Here is a 23,110-nt window from a genome sequence, read left to right on the forward strand (position 1 = left end):
TGTGCACACCTCATCATCTAACTTGTCAGGAAGGTGCAACAGCACCTGCACTTTTTGAGAAGTCTGATGCGGGCAAGGCTACCGGCCACCATTATGTCAACCTTCTATAAGAGCTCTCTCAAGATCGTGTGTTATGGTTGCTGCAGAGAAATCCATAAGAGTGGCAGAGAGGATTACTGGAGTCTTCCTCTCTCTCCCTCCACCACCCTCCAAATTGATGTGATCTATCAAGATTGTTGTCTGAAGAGGGTGCACAAAATCATTGAGGACCCCTTCCACCCTGCACACAGCATCTTTCAGCTGCTCCCCTAGGGAAAGAGATAGAGTATCAGAACCAGCCCCACCACACTGAGGAACAGCTTCTTCCCATGGGCAGTAAGAATCCGGAACGACCAAAGGAACTGCTCACATTATTCTTCCGAGATTTTCATATGTACAAAACAATATTTATTTGTATTGATGAAATATTTATCCTGCTTATGTATTATTTGTCTGCATATGTTACAGCTGTATGTTTTCCATTGAGGACTGGAGAATGCTGTTTTGTCGAGTTGTACCTGTATAATCAGATGACAATAAATTTGACTCGACTTAAAGAAGGTCTGCAAAATTGAGAGGCATAGATCGGTGCAACATCATGGGCCTAAGGGCTGCAACGCTCTACGTTCAGATACAGCCCCAGTTGCTGTGATGCAGTTCTTCAATCTGTTGCTCTGTATGCTTCTGCTGGAATTTTATTCAGATTCAAAAAGGTAGAAGATACAACACCACTATATAAAAAGGGTAAAGAAAAGTAACTGGATCCGTTAGCCCAACATCTGTTGTTGAGAGTCATATGACAAAAGAAGCATTCTTTTCACTTACACCAAGTCATGATCACAGATACAAAAATGATAAAATGATGGATATAATAGTTTGAAAATCAGAAAAATGTGGAAAAGCAAGCAACAAGGGAATAGTTTGCAAAGTTGTAAAGTTGAAATGTAGCAGTTTTGCAAAATCCTTTTGATAAAGGAATATGAGGGAGAGAGGCAGCTATATAACATCAGCTTCTCCTTTACTTCTGCAGACTTTTTGAATATTTAAAATTTTTTCTCCATGCATGCAGTAATCTAAATTAATATTGTAATGCAAATTGCAAAAGAAAAATATCAAAAGTTACATCCATAATGGCATTCACCCTCCCCCCCCCCCAAATAATCATATAGCTATATAAATGTAGAAAAAGGATTTTCAAGATTGCAGAGATGTCCTCTAACATATAAATAAAATTTTGAGTTACAATGCAGAGGATAATCTTGCAGGTCTCAAGGGATAGAAAGGATATTTATTACAAATTTAAGCCTAAAATTTGGGTATACGGGTGCCAAATTTGCAAGAACAGTATTTATTTTTCCCCCAAAGGAATACAACTTGGAATTTCTGCATGCCCTCTTGGCAATACCCTGGTGTTAACGCTACTTTAACAAGTTTCAATTGATAAGTTTTAATTTAGGCCTTGTTCTTTCAATATTTCCGAATAAAAGTCCAGATTTTGTGGGAAAACAACTCCTGTAACTTCCAAAAAATTTTGTAAATCTATCCAAAATGATCAGTGAGATTGGACCATGAATCAAAGAACTTTTCTCAACTTACATACACAGAATTAGAAGGGGGTGAAGTTAATAGTAATAAGTTAAAGTTTGATCCGGTTTTCACATTTAAAGATAATTAAAAGCACTTTTGTTTAAGTAACCATTTGTCTTGGTGTTGGGTTTTGGGGTCCTCTGGGCTCGTAACACTATTAAATTCTGTTAATAAATTATGATAAAATATCTCAAAAGGGTAAGATTTTGAGGTTATCAGGTCATATTTCACAAACAAACATCTTATTTGACATACCAGAGCTAAGTCAGGGTAGACTTTTTGTCTACAGTTAGCTTTGCAGAGACAATGGAAGTGCTTGTGAGAGTTTCACAAGTAGACGTTAATGGACCGGCATGTTTGAATAGTCTCCAGACTCGAGAACTGAGAACTCTCGCTTTTAAACTGGGCCTAGATTTTTAAATGTCTGATTGAAGTTTGTTGTCCTAAGAAGGGCCACATGGTTTTGCAGAGAGAAAACATTGACTGTTTGTCAGAGTATTCTGCAACAATTTGTGGTGAAGGCTGCAAGTTGGCAGACCTGCTGCAAGATCCCCATTTCAGGATGGGTTTTGAGATCTGCCTATTCCAAATCCCTGTCGTCAACTGCAGAGCTTGTGACCGGAAATAGGGGAAAGAGACAAACTCCTTGTGGTCACCTTTGAAGAAGAGGTTATCCTTTGGAAAAACCCAAGCAGAGGAAAGCTTCTTCGGTAAGACACTTCAGTTGCTGATTCAAGTTGATCAGTTTGTGTCCAACCAACATCTAAAACTAACCACATCTTCCTAAGTGGTGACAACTTAATTTAAAGCACCAGAGCCTGGTGAATATATCGGTTCAATTCTGTGCACAGAATAAAAATTGCCTGATACCAGTGAACTTGGAGGAATGAAAATTGAATGATTGGACAGTGAAAACTAACTTTCCCGAACACATACACATTACAAAGAAATACACTTAGAATTAGAAGGGGGTTAATAATGAAAAGTATTGATCTTATTATGCATTAAGAAAATAAAAGCAGTTTTGTTTAAGTCGTCGTTGTCTTGGTGAATTTCTGTTACTGATGGTTTTTGTGTCTTTTGGGTTCGTAACAATCCAAATCCTTCAGCAAAACCAATGTAGCTTTAGCTACTTTTGTTCTCGTCGTTACTCGAGTAGTTCTATCTAACAATGGACCCCAACGAAAACTGAAGTCTCCTCTTATTAAAAATATTCTCATGTGCCTCTGCTCGATTAAGAAATATTTCTTGCATAAACTTCCAATCATCTGTATTTGGAGCATTCAAAATTTTAAAAAGTCCATCATTCAGGAAATATTTGGCAGTGTATCCCTCTCTGCTGAATCTATCATAATTACTTCTAAAGATTGAGGAACAATAAATAGTTAACCAAATTGCTGAGTGTTTTACTAAGAATGTGTTAAAACCAAAACAAAATGCACAGACTCAATATATGCCAGTTTTAATAGCTTCATTCTTAGCTGTACATTCATAAATGTACAATATTCTGATAAATTAAAACATCAAGCAACTGACTAGTTACAAAAAATGATTTTCTTAAAATACCCTTTGATTCTGCAAGTATAAATGTGACAGCAATTCAAGCGCAGAATATGTTAAAAGACGTGTAGTGATGTCGGAAACTCCAATGTTATCACAGCTGAATGCTGGTATTTGCGACAGAAGGTGTTCCATTTGTGTGTAGAGTAAAATATTGAGCAAATAACTAGTGCACATTGAAGTCCATTACATTCAGCTTTGCAACATTCCAGCAAATAAGAAAACGAGTCCATAGTGTTGGCTGCAATACAACTTTTGCACTTCCCTATCCAGGCCAAGGGAAGAAATGAAGTCAGTTCCATGAGGAAAGCTGTATTAAGAGAAACAGGAGGCTAATCTGCAGTATTTCATTATTGGTCAAATCCTGCCCACAACTAAGCTCTCACAATCAGTCCCCCAGTTCTCAGAAAAAAAGACAATCAAGCAGCTGTTGATTGCATCTCAGGAAGAATTAGCGCCAGTGAGGGAAGAGAGTAACAAGTACCAAGCTCAATGAACGATGCTGCATTTGAAAGCAAAAGTCAATTTCTTTTAAACTCATTCTTACCTCTTGATCATCTTGAATTTTTCTGGTCAGTTTTACCTTCCTGCCACAGCTTTGAAGTTTTAGAATTTCCTACCCAAAATCCTCTCTCTCTCTCCCCCTCCTTTAAAAAGTTCCATAGAGTCAATCACTTGATCCAAACTTTGAGTAACAGTCCCGGGATCTAGACATGCAGCATGGTAACGGGCCATTTCGGCCCACACGCCTGTGCCACCCAATTAACTTACACCCCTGGCACGTTTCAGACGGAAGGAAGCTGGAGCTCTCAGGGAAAACCCACGCAGACATGGGTAGAATGTACAAACTCCTTGTAGACAGCACAGGTTTCAAACCCCACTGTAACAGCGTTGCACAAATGGCGACACCAACCGTGCCATCTGATTGATCTGTGTCAATCATTCATAAATAATCTTGTGAAATGTTAATATGCTATGATACGACAATAAAAAAACATGAAAATGTTATAATTATTTAAGAATACAGATAAAAAAGATTTATTAGTGATCAAATCTAAATTAAGCCTAGTGTGAAATTACAATTATTTAAAATAGATATGCAGCATTAATGGGAGTCCTAGCTCAGTCCAAAAAGGTGCGGTTACCACACAGGTTCTGCCCTCTGTGCACGATATAAACACTAATGTGATCCAAACGCCATAAAATTACAAATATTTGCTTCACCTTACAGCATTAAAATCTAACAGCCTATTCTGCATTCAATGCACGTATGCAAGTTCCTCACACAGTAACAATTTCAAGAACAATTTGGTGCACAGCCAAAACAATTAAGATACTCCAGGCATAGCCAATGGACCAAAGCTGCCCAAGATAGACGGGTCATCAAGAGAACCAAACCCATTGCAAGTTGTTCACTATTTGGACAAAAAATGTTCAGCTTTGCAGATGGCATTCTGGGAATCTCACTTTCAGAATGTTATTCTCAAACTGGCTATGGTGGAGTATTTATCAAGAACTAACATTTGTAATTTGTATTTTAAACTTCAGATAAACAGAACCATTTTCAAATGTTTTACTTCACTTTCTGGTACAGGTACAGGATCCTTTATATGGACATCTAAAATCCAGAAAGCTCTAAAATCCGGCAAGTGGGGACCAGCGGTTGGGGGAAGGGGGAGACTGCCGGGCGGCTGAGGGACTGCGGTTGGGGGAGACTGCCAGGCAGCGGCGGCCGAGGGACCGGCGGCCGAGGGACCGCGGTTGGGGGAGGCGACTGGAAGGGGGTGGGGGTGGGTATCGCAGCACAATTCAGGTGGACTTTCCGAAATTCAGAACGATCCAAAATTCGGAACACACTGTCCCCCAAGGGTTCCGCATAAAGGATCATGTACCTGTACAACACAAACTATTATAAATAAAATTCTTAAATTTACATAGCATCTTCACATCCTCTTGTACTTCTATCATTTTATTGGCTTACTTTTGTAGTGTTACTGTTTTGAGGGAAAGACAGAAGCCAACTTCTCCATAACTGATTCAAATCTCTTCTTGGTAAAAATCACTCATGCCCAAATTGGGCTGGTGGGATTTTTGTGCCTTGGTTTTTGCATCAGTTGAAAACAGCCCTCCAAAATTACTACACTGATAAAATAACCAGCCAAAAAGTAGTTTGATATCTACAACTCAGCTTGGAGCCAGCCACCCTGTGAAAACACAACAGGCTAGTTAGCTGGTGAGCAAATTGGACCCAACCCAATGTCAAAGAAAAATATTTTTGATCAGTTCTAAGGAGGATCTTCCTTTGGCTCCACTCAATACATCTTGCGTTCCCTTCAGAATGCACACAATATACTGTTATTAAACTGCTCCAATTTTGACTGAAAGCTGAAGATCAAAACTCACGGCTGCTGACAGTACACCTCTTTCAATAATACTCCCGTCCTGATGTCCTCATTGTGAATGCCAATTTGATGAAGGCATAATAATTCCACAGAGTTTCTTAAAAGGTATGGTTTGTTAAGGGGACCGCCAGACAAGGAACAAGGCAGACTTTGATCTTCCTGAAAATATCAGAACACACAGACCTCGCCAAGAACCAACTACAGTGTTTTCAAAGGGCTTAGGCAATATTACAATCACTTAATTTCCAAGGAGGAGATCAATGTGTTGAGGCAATTTAAAAAAAGTTAACCTGGTATAAAAAAGCCAAACTTGGAGCACAATTTACTGAAATTCTGTTCAGTTAAAATGAATAATATTGATTTAATCAAAAATTGCACATCATTTCCTCCTTTGTCAACATGCAAGACCCTTGATATTTTTTGGATACACCTTCACTCACTTAGTGAAATTGTGCAGAATTTATCAAGTACAGCTTACCACTTCAATGTGTTGCTTTGAAAACTCAACGTTAGGTTCAGGATATTTTAGTACCTGCTCCAGGGGATGGTGCATTAATAGCAGTGTATCGAGTCACAACTGTCGCATCATATTTAAATTACTTTGAAAGAATTCTTGACTTCTTCCTTTCCCCCAAAGATGCAGTACTAATATGGTTTCATTAACAAAATAAATGTTCATACAATACTTAACCAACTTTAACAGGTCAAGGATTTTTTTTTTTTTTTTTTTAAAAACTTATACAAGTGCTTGGACATCAGACAGTAGTTCTTGTTTTATTATGCCAGTAAGTCTTTGACCTGCAGCCTGTAGATCTAACAGAACCTCTGCATCCCATGTCAAAGTCAGCAAGGCAGCAGGAACCTGAAAATAATGGAGCAAAGGATCAGTGCTTAGTTTAAAAAAAGTCACTGCATAATAAGAATTACAAGCGTCCTCTTCCCTCCTACAATAATATTCTCTTGCCTCTTCCGAGAACATTGATCCAGTGGTCTGCACTGACTTAACTATACAGGAGCTAGTGTTCATTCTTCACAATGCTCAGATGCATATTTAAGTCACTCTCTGGATCATATCTTTGGACTGTGACCAAGACCAACTCCTGCTAACATCATCCAAATGACTGTAACGGGAACATCCATGATCTTGGATCAATCTGGGAATATCTGCAAGATAATCCAGTGCTGCCTTAAGTCATCAGTAAAGCAACTGAATTCATTTCAAAATAGTTGGACAATCCTCTGGAGCTGGAGGTTAATTAATACTTAAATTGAAAGGCAAAGTACAAGAATTTTCATTCCATTTCTACCTCTCTTCAAATTTGGGTGAATCCCAATAAACTATTATAAATGATAAAAGAATATGTCACTGACAGAGATAGAAAATATTTTGGTAATTGAAAACATTTCACCCGGCATGTACATTGTACACTGAAAAACGACAACTCAATGCTTTGACTCATTGCCTCCGTGGTCAGAGTGGAACCATTTTTTTCCTTTTCATTCTACAGTATTGGGTGGCTGCTTTGTTTTTAAATTCAGAATTTGTGATCCAACACACAGCGATGAAAGCAGCACTGAGCAAAGACTGCAGAGTGAAGCACTCCATATGAAAAGCAAGCAAGGAAAAAGTAACAAGATATTAAAATCCCTATTTAGTGCAAAGATACATTTCGTGGTGAAAACTGCCAAGCAATTCCAATACAAGTAATGTTGAGATATTAATTGTTTTCTTTTACTTCACCAGTGAATTCTTTGCCACATTTATCCAGTGGAACCTGAGCCCACACAGCAACCATGTTGTGTGCTATTTTGTCCTCTAAAATTGGAAAATGCTAACAAGGTGAATTTTAGTCCTATTATTGGAAGCAGTCACATTCAAAACTATGCCCAAAAGCAGATGATCCTTCCCTGGCAAAGTCAGGGTAGAACCAATGGCTCAGAGTAGTGCCTGACCTATAGCTTTCCAGCAGATGTCACCAAACGTTAAGGAACAGGAAGACCCTTTCACCACTTCTAAAAAGAAGCAAAATAAAGAAATACAAATCAATGGGAAAATTCTAGAACTGCATACCAATCCAACTTCAATAAGCATTGCAGAGTCATCCTTCAGCTTTTGTCCCCCAGGAGCCAACAAGTCAAATGGGACACAGTCATTTTCAAGAACACTGTGAACAAATTCCCGAAGAGCTAAAACTTTCTCTCGTGCATAGAATGTCGCTGAAAGAAAGGAATGCACATAATAAATTTAAACTAATAGAGGAAAAGATTTAGATAGAGATGATAGAGATTTTAATTATTAGAAATTAAAGATTTTAGTCCTAGAACTATCCAAAACTGTTGCAAACAATTCCTTTTCCAAACTAAAATAGTGTCCACATCAACAGATTCTGAAACAAAATTAAATTCCACAACCAAAGGAAATTTGAAATCTCAACATGGAAATGGTTGCAATCTGTTTCAGGAAAGCTCTATAGACGTTTTACAATGGAAAGAATGTAGAAACAAAAAGGAAGCTCGTCAGGTGACAATTAAAATAATTGGAAATTTTCATTTGTAGTGTATCAATTGAAGGCTTCATTAAAAAATTATACAACACCAAATTTTGTAGTAAGAAAAATTACCAGAAGAGAAAAGATTGTGCAGAATGCCACCTAACATCTTTGGCCCTCCCTCACCCCCTTGGAGGAGTTATATATTAAAACTTTTAGAAAATATCTAACTGTATTTACCTAATATTTAATTTATAAATGTATGTTTTATAAATTAATTAACTGATTTAAGATAGAACATCACAAGGGTCTTGTGAATTGGAAAATTTAAGTAACTAGTGATAAGAACTATCCTGGGAATTATTACTGATTTAAAAAGAGATTACCTTGTACAATATATCCATCTGGGAACTTGACACGCAACAGCGTGTAGTTATATTTCCTTAACTCTCTTTGTTCATCTCTCTCCCTCATGGCTTTGGTTCTCAGCATGGCCGCCCTTTCTACAGCTTCCGATCTACATTACAATGAGGAATGAGGAATTGCAAATTTAATTCACTGTTTTGTTGATGCAGCAAGAGTAAAAATTAATCCCCACTATTTGGCAGGAATCAATTTATGTATTGTGCTTTATTATGACAATTTATGGTTATAAAAAATGATCAAGCTGAGGCAACATTTAACCATCTCCTCACCCTTCTTCTAGGCACTGATTTTCAATTTACAAAAGTGATACACAGCCTGCTTCCCTTTTGAATAATAATTGATAAATAATTGTCCCAAATATTACAGCGATACATTGAGAAATGTGAATTACAAATGACACATGAAGCATTATGTAAGTTATTGGCAAAAAGAATATAGCAATGACAAAGACGGAATGTTTGCCTATCACACATTCTCAAGTCTCCGTCCAGAAAAGCTAACTGACGTTGAAGGAAGTCACAATCCATAGTACAAATGGATGATTTTCCACTGCTCCTTGCGAAAGGAACATACACAAAAAAAATTTTTTTTTTTTAAAATTGACATTTCAAATTTTTTTAAAAAATCAAAATGATCAGAATTTCAGCTTATTCATTGCAGTCTGGTATCAGAATCAAAACATGATGGAACCTGACAACTCATTGGAGAATAGAGCTAAACTGTTCAGGCACGTATAAAAATTGCGAAGCTAACGCTGATTTGTTTTGGTACTCTGGAAAAAGATAGCCAAGTTTTAAAAAGATAACAGATCTTCATAATTAAAGCAGAGACTTAAAGCCAGTAACATCCATACATGAATCAAGTTCTACCTCATCAGCTGTTCCCGTTTAATTTCCTCAGCAGTCAGGTTATAGAAGTCGCTGGGTAATTCAAAGTTTGCTGCATGGGGTGAAGGTTGGAAAACTTTGATCCGTCGATCCAGCTGTGCTCTAACTGGTTCAGCATTTACAAGTTCATCCTTGTATTGTCGAAGGTCTTCATGTGCAGTAAGAAAGTCCTCATTTAACACATAAAAATCTTCTTCATTCTCTATTGGGTTAGAAAGAAGTTGATTATATGAGAACTTTAAAGGTGAATTATATACCACACTGACATTCTACGTTGTTACTTTCTTCTTCCTCGCTTAGTTGACCTCCAACATGAAGGAGAGTCAACTCAAATGAGACATTTTGGATCAACTCCAGTGCAAAATTGAGATACGCATACGAAGGTTTAGTCATATACAGATTTCTAACTTGTTGCATCCATAGAGGTAAAGCAACAACATGCAGAGGCAGATAAAGAGATTATAAAATATTTAGTTGCAACTGCAGTAGTCAACCACATTAAAATGTGCTATTCACTGGGCTCCTAATGATAAAAGGAAGTGTGGCAATGAAGGGTCTTTGATAAGTTTCATGCCACTTGATGATAGTCTTTTTTTTCTAAAAATGAAAAATTCTGGATAATTGCAAAAAATAATTTGAAAGAAATTTCAGCCCAATGATTTAAGTCCAGTTCAGACTTTACAAATTAGAACTCGCATGCACAGAATCACAGCATGCACAAGCAGGCAGTGGACTTGACGTCAAACTCACTCTTTCGGAGCGGTTGATTAACAGAAGTTATGCAACTCAAAACTACTGGTATCTGGGAAAATTAAGCGAGTGGGATCAATCAAAACCACATAATTAAAAAGTAAAAACAACGCTGGAGAAACTCAGCAGGACAAACAGTGTTCTTTATATCTTTCTTTCTTTCTTTGGCTTGGCTTCGCGGACGAAGATTTATGGAGGGGGTAAAAAGTCCACGTCAGCTGCAGGCTCGTTTGTGGCTGACAAGTCCGATGCGGGACAGGCAGACACGATTACAGCGGTTGCAAGGGAAAATTGGTTGGTTGGGGTTGGGTGTTGGGTTTTTCCTCCTTTGCCTTTTGTCAGTGAGGTGGGCTCTGCGGTCTTCTTCAAAGGAGGTTGCTGCCCGCCAAACTGTGAGGCGCCAAGATGCACGGTTTGAGGCGTTATCAGCCCACTGGCGGTGGTCAATGTGGCAGGCACCAAGAGATTTCTTTAGGCAGTCCTTGTACCTTTTCTTTGGTGCACCTCTGTCACGGTGGCCAGTGGAGAGCTCGCCATATAACACGATCTTGGGAAGGCGATGGTCCTCCATTCTGGAGACGTGACCCATCCAGCGCAGCTGGATCTTCAGCAGCGTGGACTCGATGCTGTCGACCTCTGCCATCTCGAGTACTTCGACGTTAGGGGTGTAAGCGCTCCAATGGATGTTGAGGATGGAGCGGAGACAACGCTGGTGGAAGCGTTCTAGGAGCCGTAGGTGGTGCCGGTAGAGGACCCATGATTCGGAGCCGAACAGGAGTGTGGGTATGACAACGGCTCTGTATACGCTTATCTTTGTGAGGTTTTTCAGTTGGTTGTTTTTCCAGACTCTTTTGTGTAGTCTTCCAAAGGCGCTATTTGCCTTGGCGAGTCTGTTGTCTATCTCATTGTCGATCCTTGCATCTGATGAAATGGTGCAGCCGAGATAGGTAAACTGGTTGACCGTTTTGAGTTTTGTGTGCCCGATGGAGATGTGGGGGGCTGGTAGTCATGGTGGGGAGCTGGTAGTCATGGTGAGGAGCTGGCTGATGGAGGACCTCAGTTTTCTTCAGGCTGACTTCCAGGCCAAACATTTTGGCAGTTTCCGCAAAGCAGGACGTCAAGCGCTGAAGAGCTGGCTCTGAATGGGCAACTAAAGCGGCATCATCTGCAAAGAGTAGTTCACGGACAAGTTTCTCTTGTGTCTTGGTGTGAGCTTGCAGGCGCCTCAGATTGAAGAGACTGCCATCCGTGCGGTACCGGATGTAAACAGCGTCTTCATTGTTGGGGTCTTTCATGGCTTGGTTCAGCATCATGCTGAAGAAGATTGGTGACCTCACCAAAGCCTTCGACACCGTGAGCAGGAAAGGGCTTTGGCAAATACTAGAGCGCATCGGATGTCCCCCAAAGTTCCTCAACATGATTATCCAACTGCACGAAAACCAACAAGGTCGGGTCAGATACAGCAATGAGCTCTCTGAACCCTTCTCCATTAACAATGGCGTGAAGCAAGGCTGTGTTCTCGCACCAACCCTCTTCTTTATATAGCAAAGATAAAAATGCATAACCGATGTTTCGGGCTTGAGTCCTTCAAGGTAAAAACACAGTAAGACCTGCTGAATTTCTCCAGCATTGTGTTTTTACTTCAACCACGGTGTCTGCAGACTTGAGTGTTTTACTTAACAGCACAAGGTTTTGAACGCATGTCACACAATGAGTCGGGGAACTTGGCAAGTCTAGGATGACGATGATGGCAGGCTTACAAAATGGTGGAAGAATACTATATTTAAAGACAGGCATAAAGAGAAGATGACACAAAGCTTGGCTCAAAGAATTTTGATGGGGGTGGGGGGTGGTAGAAACAAGCTTTAATTGTTGCTGCATTGGCACCAGGACTGCAGAAAGAACCACTATATTGAAAAGCACGTCACCAGAGCTTCAATGGGGATTGGACATGTTAAGTGATTGTCAAATTGTATTCCATTTGCCTTGGCCCAAAGAAAGTGTGAGGTTTTTTTAAATGACAAAAACAAAATGGTATTTACGATCAGAGGGACATAGATGCCTTTGTACGTGAAAGTTAACAACAGGTCAGGCAAACAAATCACAAATAGCCTTTATTCTAAGATAATGGGACACTGGCAAGACCACATCTGGAGTGTTGTAAAGGTCTCGTCTTCTTACCCAAGGAAGAATACACAACACGTAGGGAATTAGAATAATTCCTTGGATGACATGTGGGTAAGAGAGATTAAGCAACTGAGGCTATATTCTTGTGTTTCAAAGAATGAGAGGTAACTTCATTGAAAAGTACAAAATTCTTATAGGGCTTGAAAAGATAGATACAAGGTTGATGCTTCTGATAAAGGATCACTAAATTAGGGTTCAGGCGTTCAGAGTTAAGACTTTCTCACCCAGAGGGTAGTGAATCATTGGGATTCTTTACCAAGAGTGCTGTGGAGGTTCAGCTTCTGAATATATTCAAGGTTTAAGGCATTAGATTTTTTTTTTAAGATAGTTCAGGAATCAGTTGACATTGTGCCATAAACTGGTGCCGTGGGCGAGGGGGGGGGGTAAAAATCACTAAAAGTTTTCTCAGTGGGAGAGCAGGAGGTATTTCTTCTGTTGCTCCGAACACTCAGAGTCACTAAAAATCATGGTTACCTTGTCCAGATACATGCAATTTTTTTCTTTCAAATCCTATTGACTGTAAAAATTCATGCGTCCCTTCCAGTTCAGATATCTTTTCCTTGTTGGAGAAGGGAAAGAAAATTCAGAACAGATTACTTTAAATATTTGACAGTTCAAATGTTTAATTGAGGGAGAAAGCACATGTAACTAACTGATAAAAATCAACACACCCAAATCATTAATAATCCCAAAGATCCCCTTCAGGACACATATACCCAAGAGAGAGGCGTGACACACAATTCAAGCCGAAAAGATCAAAAAGGAGCGTTTGTGGGGCTTGGCATTTTAACAGACTAATCAAATCACAATTCATTAGCAGGAACAAATAAAAGCGGACCAGCCAATGTTGGAGTGGCCAGTGTGTGAGTGGCCCAATGTAAGAGTAATGAGTTAGACGCTTCGGTGAGCAGAGGCTGAGGACATGCTATGGCTGCAGGCAAGATTCTTTTGTAGTAATCCAGAGTAGGTAGTAGAGCTGGCAGTGGCATGCTCCGGTTGCGGCATGTGGGAAATCTAGGACAGCACAATGGTGACAACACCTGCAAGAGGTGAATCTAGCTCTCTAACACTGGAGACAGTGTTAGAGAGCTGGAGCTGGATGAAGCAGAGTCGGTGACAGACAGAAGCTAATGAGGAGACAGTCACAACCAAGAGGCAAGAGATAGATAACTGGGTGACTGTTAGGAGAGGGAAGGGGAATAGGTAGTTAGCGCAGGGCACCCCTTAGCTGTTATCCTCAACCTTAAGCTGCAGAGGGGATGGGGTGGTTCTGCTGGTTAAAACCGGAATTCAATCTATGGAGAAAGGAGACATTGGATCAGAAGATATAGAATCCCTGAGGTTAGAATCAAGAGACCCTTAGGAGCAGTGACCATTCAGCAGTTTGAGAGGGAGAAACTAAAATTAGAAGTGTCCATATACCAGTGGAATAAAGGGGACTACAGAGGTATGAGAAAGGAACTGGCAACAGTTAATTAGAAAGGCACAATTGCAGGGAGGTCAACAGGGAGGACAATGACTGGAGTTTTTGTGAGAAATATAGAAGGTGCAGGACAGATGTATTTCAAAGAGAAAGAATATTTTGCATGGAAATATGACACAATTATGGCTGACAAGAGAAGTCAAAACCAAAGTAAAAAGGGCATACAAGAAAGCAAAAACAGGGGGAAATAGAGGACTGGGAAGCTCTCAAAAGCATACAGAAGGCAACTAGGATCATTAGGAAGGAAAAGGTGAACTTTGAAAGAAGGTTAGCAAATAATATCAAAAATTATACAAGTTCCAAGAAAGATTAGAGTGACTGTGGACATGGCTCTCAATATATAAAGTCAGTATGGCACAGGAATTAACAAAGCCATTAAAATGCAGAGAAGACCAGAACACAAAGGAGCAGAAATAGCCTATCAGCCCATCCAGTTTGTCCTGCCATTTAATCATGACCTGGTCCATTTTCTTTCTCAGTCCTACTGCCTGGCCTTCTACCCCATGACCTTTGATGTCCTGGCTAATCAAGAACATCAATCTCTGCCTTAAATTCACCCAATGACCAGTCCTGCACCACAAATTCCATAGATTTACCACACTTTGGCTAAAGAAATTCCTTTGCATCTTTGATCTAAGCAGATACCCTCTTGGCCTAGACACTTCCACCAAGAGAGACAACTTTCCACCTCTACTTTGTCCACATTTTTCAATATTCAAAATGTGTCAATGAGATCCCCCCCCACCCCCCACCCATTCAACTAAATTCCTAACAAATACATCTTTGTGGAAAAAAAAGTCACTATGCCATAGGATCGATACTCCTGAAACGAAGATGCTACTAATCTTTGGAAAAGGGTATTGATTCAGATTTGATGGTAATTTAAATGTAAGCTTTATTTCTATGTGATTTTGTTAATCTATGTTGATTCCATTTGTTCTTTCACAAAAGCTAACAACCATTGATTTTTATATAACTTTACATTATTGTTGGTTGAGATGGTGCTTTAAATCATCTGACAGGATGAAAAAAAATAAAATGAATCAGAGCATTTACCTGAAAGACTTTGTTCTGCAACTTGATTTTTTTGTATTTTTCTTCACTGGGGTTATTGCATATATTATCTATGTATCTGCAATTTTTAAAAAAGGATGAAAATTGGTTAAAGTCTATACTTACTTCAAAGTAAAAATAAAATTGAAAAAGAGGTGAATTCTTGAGCAATACATAAGGGCCAGAAGTCCCGTTAATATTGAATGGTAAAGAGGAAACTGGAGCAGGCATGACCAAATGATAGGTCACTGCTAGATGAGGATTATATTGATCAGAAACTAACAAATTAGGAAAATTGAAAGGCTAAAGATCATCTAACAGAGATCATTAAAACATTAAATGGTTTGATAGGATAGAGCATGGAAAATTCTTCCACTTGCCAGCAATGCCATAAATGACACCCATGTATTGGATGGTTGAACTGGTGGGAATGTAGAGAGAATAGATTACAGAGGAAGTCCGGTAGCTCTGTGAGCAAAGACTCAATGGGTCAAAAGACCACCTTCTCAATCTGCCGTTGTATAGAATGATTCATATATAGGATGACCCTGGAATTTCCACCTAAAATGTTGATTTTGAGCGATACCCTTTGTAGAAGACGACCCAAATCCAACCAGATTTTGCTTTTGAAAACAAATCACAATATTTTAGTAATAAATTACCACTTAAAGGTTTTAATTTTATTTGGATATTTTAAAATTAACCACCGTCAGCTCCTGTTGGATGGACCCTGTGGAGGAGCGCTTAGACCACAAATAATTAATGTGCGAGATTGCATCCGAGCCTGCAGGTGGTGTGGCAACTTCATCGACAGGTAAGAATTTTAGACACTCTGTGTCGGACAACCCTGATTTTTTTTTTAAAAAGATGAAAATGTTAAGTTTTGGATCATCCTATACAAAGGCATATATGGTGAATGTATAGAGCCGTAGAGTGACACAACATGGAAATAGTACCTTTGGCCCAAGTCCATGTCAACTTTCAACCATCCATTTAGACTCATCCTATACAAATCCCTTTTTTTAAATTCCCCTGACTTTCCTATCAAGATCTATCTTTCATCTACACATTGCTTTAATTTAGTGACTGATTAAATTGGCCAACCCACGCCTTTGAGATCTGCGACAAAATTCTGGTTCCTACTTGTGCCATGAGAAAGCAGTCCTCCGCATTTAATGGTTTATTATACTCAAGATTCAGTCTTGTGCCACCTAAACAATTTGGTTAAATAATCTGGATAAGCTTCTGATAATAGTGTGAATACATATTTTTCAATCATCTCTTTATTTTACATTTTTCTCTTCTCTTATGTGTTGTGCATTTTATGCTCCTAGGAAGCTGCAGCAAGCAAGACATTTATTACATGGTACTTGTGTATGCAATATTGATTCAACATTTTCACTTCAAGTTTTACTCTCATCAATAATCTAGGATCCATAAAAGTAAATGTACATGATAAAGTTGCAATAATGGAGGTGTGCTCTTAGTCAGACCACGTGTGTACCATCTGCCTCTTATCTTCCCCTGGGATGAACTCTAGCTCCATTCCAGGTTGAGAACTGTGGGAGACACTGGAGAATCATTGGTAAGGTGTGCACTGACTAAGGATGGGGAGCTCCAGTGGTACATGTAGAGATCACTGCAGTTCAGTAAAGAGCCATGTCTGCGTTGTATCAAGAGGAGGTGAGTATTATCTTGCATTCCTTGACCATTAAGCTATTTCTCCACAGGTGGTTGCGAGTATTGGATTGTTACTGCATCTGATGAGGTTGTACAGTGCGATCCTGTGTCTGTGAGTGTCTGTGATCCCTGTTACAACTTCCTTACATGTGAAAAAAGATCACTGTTATCATCAGCCTGTGTTCAGACTCACTGCTCTTTGGGCCTGTCAAACTTGTTTTCCCCTCACACAAAAGGTTTTTAGATAAATTAGCTAAATGGTGAGAAACATTTTTCCTTTACTTACCTGCCGAGAGTTTCACAAGCTATCTTTATTTTTTCTTTATCCTTATTAAATGTATGGATCATCATTATGGAGGCTCGTATTGGATCCTCAGCAAATTTCTAGATTGAATAGATGTGTGATCCAATTAGAAAGAATGTAATACCACAATAAATTTCATTTCACATCCATAAATGCGCAGACACAAGCTCAACAAGTGTCATAACAATATCCAAAGGCTAGGATATTATAGTCAGTCCTAATTTTGCTGATATCAAGAATTTATATGAACATTCATGGATAACTAAACCACTTGCAGCAAAGATGCTATGCAGGAGTTAAATGTGGAAACCCCAACCTTTTTGTCATTCAGGAGTGCTGAGGCCAGTGGACGTGACCGTCCTGCTACCCCTGTGGCTGTTCTGACCTCGTCGATTTCCAGTGCTCCCAATAATTCAAAATTCTCCTCTTACTTTTAGTATTATTTATTTAAAATCTATATTTTTTCAATCATCTCTAGAAAACATGGATCCTGAATGCGACCGGGAGAAATCATGTTGTTACCACATATAACTAAAATTAGAAATCAAAGATAACAGTCTGGTGCACAGAATTAGAGAAAAGTGTAGGGAAAGATAAAAGTGGGCAAATGCCTAGCAAAGATTTTGAATTCAAAAGCTTGCAGGACAGAGCCAACAACTAACTTAAGAGCAACAAACAATCAGAATTTAACATGTTCCAAATATTGCTGGTGTAATCCCAGTTCATAGGCATGCGAATCAAGATCAATAAAGAGTGATTTGTTTAAAAAAAAAGCCAATGCAAACAGGTACGATGGGCTGAATGATTCCCTTCTGTGCTCTATCACTTTACAATTCTAGGAAAGCTTGGTTTTTTCATAAAAGTCTTTTCAGTATTCCTGCACATCTTCAACAGAAATAATTGGTTTTTTTTTAAGGGCAGCATGGTGGGTGTAAAAGTTAGTGCAACACCTTTACAGCTCCAGCAATCAGGACTAGGGTTCGAACCCTGTGCATCTGTACGTTCTCCCCGTGTCTGCCTGAAATTTCCCTGGGGGCTTCGGGTTCCTCCCACCGTTCGAACCGTACCAGAGGTTGTCGGTTAAAAGTGAGTGTAATTGGGCGGCAAAGGCTCATGGGCTGAAATGGCCTGTTTCCGTGGTGTATGTTTAAATTTTTTTAAATGTTCAGGATATGTCACAATAAGATTGCATGTATTGTACAAACAATGTGCACAATTTCTGAGGCATCCAGATGGATATTTATCTGATAGTTACGATTCAATCTTTTTACTGTGTCTGAACATCTTCCTCAGTAATAATTGAGGAATAGTAACTATATAGATGGACTGAATTCCATTTAAGACAGATTTTTAAATAAAGCAATAAACTAAATGAACATTTGTCTGTCCATCATTGACATATTTGTGATTTATTAAAACCAGCTTGAACTCTCCAACCTGGGTTCCTGGTGCAGTATTTGCACCACATCTTTTTTTTTTCTGTATATAATTTTTTTTATTTTTCACACCATAAATCACAATAGCCATGATATACACTTTTTCTTTTCCACACATTTACAGTGATTTTTTTCTCCCCCCCCCCCTCCCTCCTCCCAAGCCACCCCCCCACCCCCCCCCTCATCCATTTTAGGTATACAATCTAGGTTGCATTAATTCAGTCAGACAATGTTGTCATTCAACAAAAATACACCAGAAATTCTACTGAGTCCATTCTTTTCTTTTCTTCTCCTTCCATCAACTTAGGTAATTTTTGTTCCCAGTAGGTTTTCACTATTGTATTTAATGTAAGGCTCCCATACTTGTTCGAATATTTCAATATTATTTCTTAAACTATATGTTATTTTTTCTAATGGAATACATTTATTCATTTCTATATACCATTGTTGTATTTTCAAATTATCTTCCAATTTCCAGGTTGACATAATACATTTTTTTGCTACGGCTAGGGCTATCTTGACAAATCTTTTTTGTGCATCTTCCAAGTCAATTCCAAATTCTTTATTTTTTATGTTACTTAGGAGAAAGATCTCTGGATTCTTTGGTATATTGTTTTCTGTTATTTTATTTAATATCTGATTGAGATCATCCCAAAATTTTTCTACTCTCTCACATGTCCAGATTGCATGAATTGTTGTTCCCCTTTCTTTTTTACATCGAAAACATCTATCAGATACTGTTGGGTCCCATTTATTTAACTTTTGCGGTGTAATGTGTAGTCTGTGTAACCAATTATATTGTATCATACGCAGCCTCGTATTTATTGTATTTCTCATCGTTCCAGAACATAATTTCTCCCATGTTTCCTTTTTTATCTTTATATTTAAATCTTGTTCCCATTTTTGTTTAGTTTTACCATTTGTTTCCTCATTCTCCTTTTCTTGCAGTTTGATATACATATTTGTTATAAATCTTTTGATTAACATTGTATCTGTAATCACATATTCAAGGTTACTTCCCTCTGGTAAACTCAAATTGCTTCCTAATTTATCTTTTAGTAGGATCTCAGTTGGTAATATGCCAGCGCTGTATCTCCAGTTATATTGTACTTATCTCTCATTTGTTCAAAGGATAAGAATCTACTTCCTGAAAAACAATTTTCTATTCTTTTAATCCCTTTTTTTCCCCATTTTCTAAAGGAAAGGTTGTCTATTGTAAAAGGGAGTAGCTTATTTTGCGTCAATATTAGTTTTGGTATTTGATAATTTATTTTATTTCTTTCTACATGAATCTTCTTCCATATATTGAGGAGATGGTGTAATACTGCAGAAGTTCTATGTTGTACCAATTTTTCGTCCCATTTATATAATATGTGTTCAGGTATCTTTTCCCCTATTTTATCGAATTCTAGTCTCGTCCAGTCTGGTTTTTCCCTTGTTTGATAAAAATCTGATAGGTACCTTAATTGTGCGGCTCTACAATAAATTTTTTTTTTTTTTTTTTAAATTTTTTATTTTTCACACCATAAATCACAATAGCCATGATATACACTTTTTCTTTTCCACACATTTACAGTGACTTTTTCTCCCTCCCCCCTCCCTCCTCCCAGGCCACCCCCCCATCCCCCCCCCCTCTCATCCATTTTAGTTATACAATCTAGGTTGCATTAATTCAGTTAGACAATGTTGTCATTCAACAAAAATACACCAGAAATTCTACTGAGTCCATTCTTTTCTTCTCTTCTCCTTCCATCAACTTAGGTAATGTTTGTTCCCGGTAGGTTTTCGCTATTGTATTTAATGTAAGGCTCCCATACTTGTTCGAATATTTCAATATTATTTCTTAAACTATATGTTATTTTTTCTAATGGAATACATTTATTCATTTCTATATACCATTGTTGTATTTTCAAATTATCTTCCAATTTCCAGGTTGACATAATACATTTTTTTGCTACAGCTAGGGCTATCTTAACAAATCTTTTTTGTGCATCCTCCAAGTCAATTCCAAATTCTTTATTTTTTATGTTACTTAGGAGAAAGATCTCTGGATTCTTTGGTATATTGTTTTCTGTTATTTTATTTAATATCTGATTGAGATCATCCCAAAATTTTTCTACTCTCTCACATGTCCAGATTGCATGAATTGTTGTTCCCCTTTCTTTTTTACATCGAAAACATCTATCAGATACTGTTGGGTCCCATTTATTTAACTTTTGCGGTGTAATGTATAGTCTGTGTAACCAATTATATTGTATCATACGCAGCCTCGTATTTATTGTATTTCTCATCGTTCCAGAGCATAACTTCTCCCATGTTTCCTTTTTTATCTTTATATTTAAATCTTGTTCCCATTTTTGTTTAGTTTTACCATTTGTTTCCTCATTTTCATTTTCTTGCAGTTTAATATACATATTTTTTATAAATCTTTTGATTAACATTGTATCTGTAATCACATATTCAAGGTTACTTCCCTCTGGTAAACTCAAGTTGCTTCCTAATTTATCTTTCAAGTAGGATCTCAGTTGGTAATATGCCAGCGCTGTATCTCCCGTTATATTGTACTTATCTCTCATTTGTTCAAAGGATAAGAATCTACTTCCTGAAAAACAATTTTCTATTCTTTTAATCCCTTTTTTTTCCCATTTTCTAAAGGCAAGGTTGTCTATTGTAAAAGGGAGTAGCTTATTTTGCGTCAATATTAGTTTTGGTATTTGGTAATTTATTTTATTTCTTTCTACATGAATCTTCTTCCATATATTGAGGAGATGGTGTAATACTGGAGAAGTTCTATGTTGTACCAATTTTTCGTCCCATTTATATAATATGTGTTCAGGTATCTTTTCCCCTATTTTATCTAATTCTAGTCTCGTCCAGTCTGGTTTTTCCCTTGTTTGATAAAAATCTGATAGGTACCTTAATTGTGCGGCTCTATAATAATTTTTGAAGTTTGGCAATTGTAAGCCTCCTTGTTTATACCATTCTGTTAATTTGTCTAGTGCTATCCTCGGTTTCCCCCCTCTCCATAAAAATCTCCTTATTATTTTCTTTAACTCTTTGAAGAATTTTTCTGTCAGTTGTATTGGCAATGCCTGAAATAAGTATAGTATCCTTGGAAAAATGTTCATTTTAATACAGTTTATCCTTCCTATCAGTGTTAGTGGTAGCTCTTTCCAATGCTCTAAATCGTCCTGTAATTTTTTCATTAGTGGATTGTAATTGAGTTTATATAATTGGCCTAGATTTTTGTTTATTTGCACACCTAGGTATCTTATTGCCTGCGTTTGCCATCTGAATGGGGATTCCTCCTTAAATTTTGAGAAATCCGCGTTATTCATAGGCATTGCTTCACTTTTATTTACGTTTATCTTGTATCCCGACACTTCTCCATATTCCTTCAATTTCTTATATAGTTCTTTTATTGATAGTTCTGGTTCTGTTAAGTACACTATCACATCATCCGCAAACAGACTGATTTTATATTCCCTGTCTTTTATTTTTATTCCTTTTATATTATTATCTCTTCTTATCGATTCTGCTAGTGGTTCTATAGCTAGCGCAAACAATAATGGTGATAGTGGGCATCCCTGCCGCGTTGACCTGCTTAAGTTAAATTGCTTTGATACATGTCCATTTACTGTCACTTTCGCTAACGGTCCCTTATATAATGCTTTAATCCAATTAATATACTTCTCCGGTAAACTGAATTTTTGCAATACTTTGAACAAGTAATTCCATTCTACTCTGTCGAAGGCCTTCTCTGCGTCTAAAGCAACTGCTACTGCCGGTGCTTTATTTCCTTCTACTGCATGAATTAAGTTAATAAATTTACAAATATTGTCTGTTGTGCGTCTTTTTTTGATAAATCCAGTTTGGTCTAAATTTACCATTTTCGGTACCTGTTCTGCTAATCTGTTCGCTAATAGTTTAGCTATTATCTTATAATCTGTGTTTAGCAAAGATATTGGTCTATATGACGCTGGTGAGAGTGGATCTTTCCCTTGTTTTAGTATCACTGTAATTATTGCTGTTTTACATGAATCTGGTAAGTTTTGTGTCTCATCAATCTGGTTGATTACATCCAGGAGGGGCGGTATTATTAGGTCTTTAAATGTTTTGTAGAATTCTATTGGGAGTCCATCCTCTCCTGGTGTCTTATTATTTGGTAAATTTTTTATTATCTCTTGTATTTCTACTGTTCCAAATGGTTCTGTTAATTTATTTTGTTCCTCTATTTGTAGTTTTGGTAGTTCAATTTTAGTCAAAAATTCATCTATTTTCCCTTCTTTCCCTTCGTTTTCGGTTCGGTATAATTGTTCATAGAATTCTCTGAAGTTTTCCTTAATTTCTTTTGGATTATATGTAATTTGTTTGTCTTTTTTCCTTGTTGCCAATACCATTTTCTTAGTTTGCTCTGTCTTAAGCTGCCATGCTAGGATTTTGTGTGTTTTTTCCCCTAGTTCATAATATTTCTGTTTTGTCTTCATTATATTCTTCTCCACCTTATATGTTTGTAATGTTTCATATTTTATTTTTTTATCCGCCAATTCTCTTCTTTTGGTTGCATCTTCCTTTATTGCTAATTTTTTTTCTATGTTTATTATTTCCCTTTCCAACTGCTCTGTTTCCTGATTATAGTCCTTCTTCATCTTGGTTGCATAACTTATTATTTGCCCTCTAATGAATGCTTTCATTGCGTCCCATAGTATAAACTTATCTTCCACTGATTCCGTATTTACTTCAAAGTACATTTTTAATTGTTTTTCAATAAATTCTCTAAAATCCTGTCTTTTAAGTAGCATGGGGTTTAATCTCCATCTATACATT

The 23,110-nt window shown here is 37.7% G+C and overlaps 1 protein-coding gene across 2 annotated transcripts in view; it reads right to left on the minus strand.

Annotated features, from left to right (window-relative positions):
* Positions 1-3,072: 3,072 nt before the first annotated feature.
* ubxn6 (UBX domain protein 6) overlaps positions 3,073-23,110 on the minus strand; it is a 40,281-nt gene continuing 20,243 nt past the window's right edge. The window contains exons 5-11 of one of the 2 annotated variants that reach the window (XM_069928850.1): positions 16,830-16,927; positions 14,867-14,942; positions 12,802-12,886; positions 9,373-9,592; positions 8,464-8,594; positions 7,660-7,805; positions 3,073-6,450 (exon numbers count right to left, since the gene is read on the minus strand). In XM_069928850.1, the coding sequence (XP_069784951.1) occupies positions 6,325-6,450; positions 7,660-7,805; positions 8,464-8,594; positions 9,373-9,592; positions 12,802-12,886; positions 14,867-14,942; positions 16,830-16,927 (882 nt within the window). In that variant the 3' untranslated portion in view covers positions 3,073-6,324. The remainder of the gene's footprint in view (positions 6,451-7,659; positions 7,806-8,463; positions 8,595-9,372; positions 9,593-12,801; positions 12,887-14,866; positions 14,943-16,829; positions 16,928-23,110) is intronic. The other variant, XM_069928851.1, reaches the window with a different exon arrangement.

The sequence above is a fragment of the Narcine bancroftii genome, chromosome 3 (genome assembly GCF_036971445.1).
Source record: "Narcine bancroftii isolate sNarBan1 chromosome 3, sNarBan1.hap1, whole genome shotgun sequence".
Taxonomy (NCBI): Eukaryota; Metazoa; Chordata; class Chondrichthyes; order Torpediniformes; family Narcinidae; genus Narcine; species Narcine bancroftii.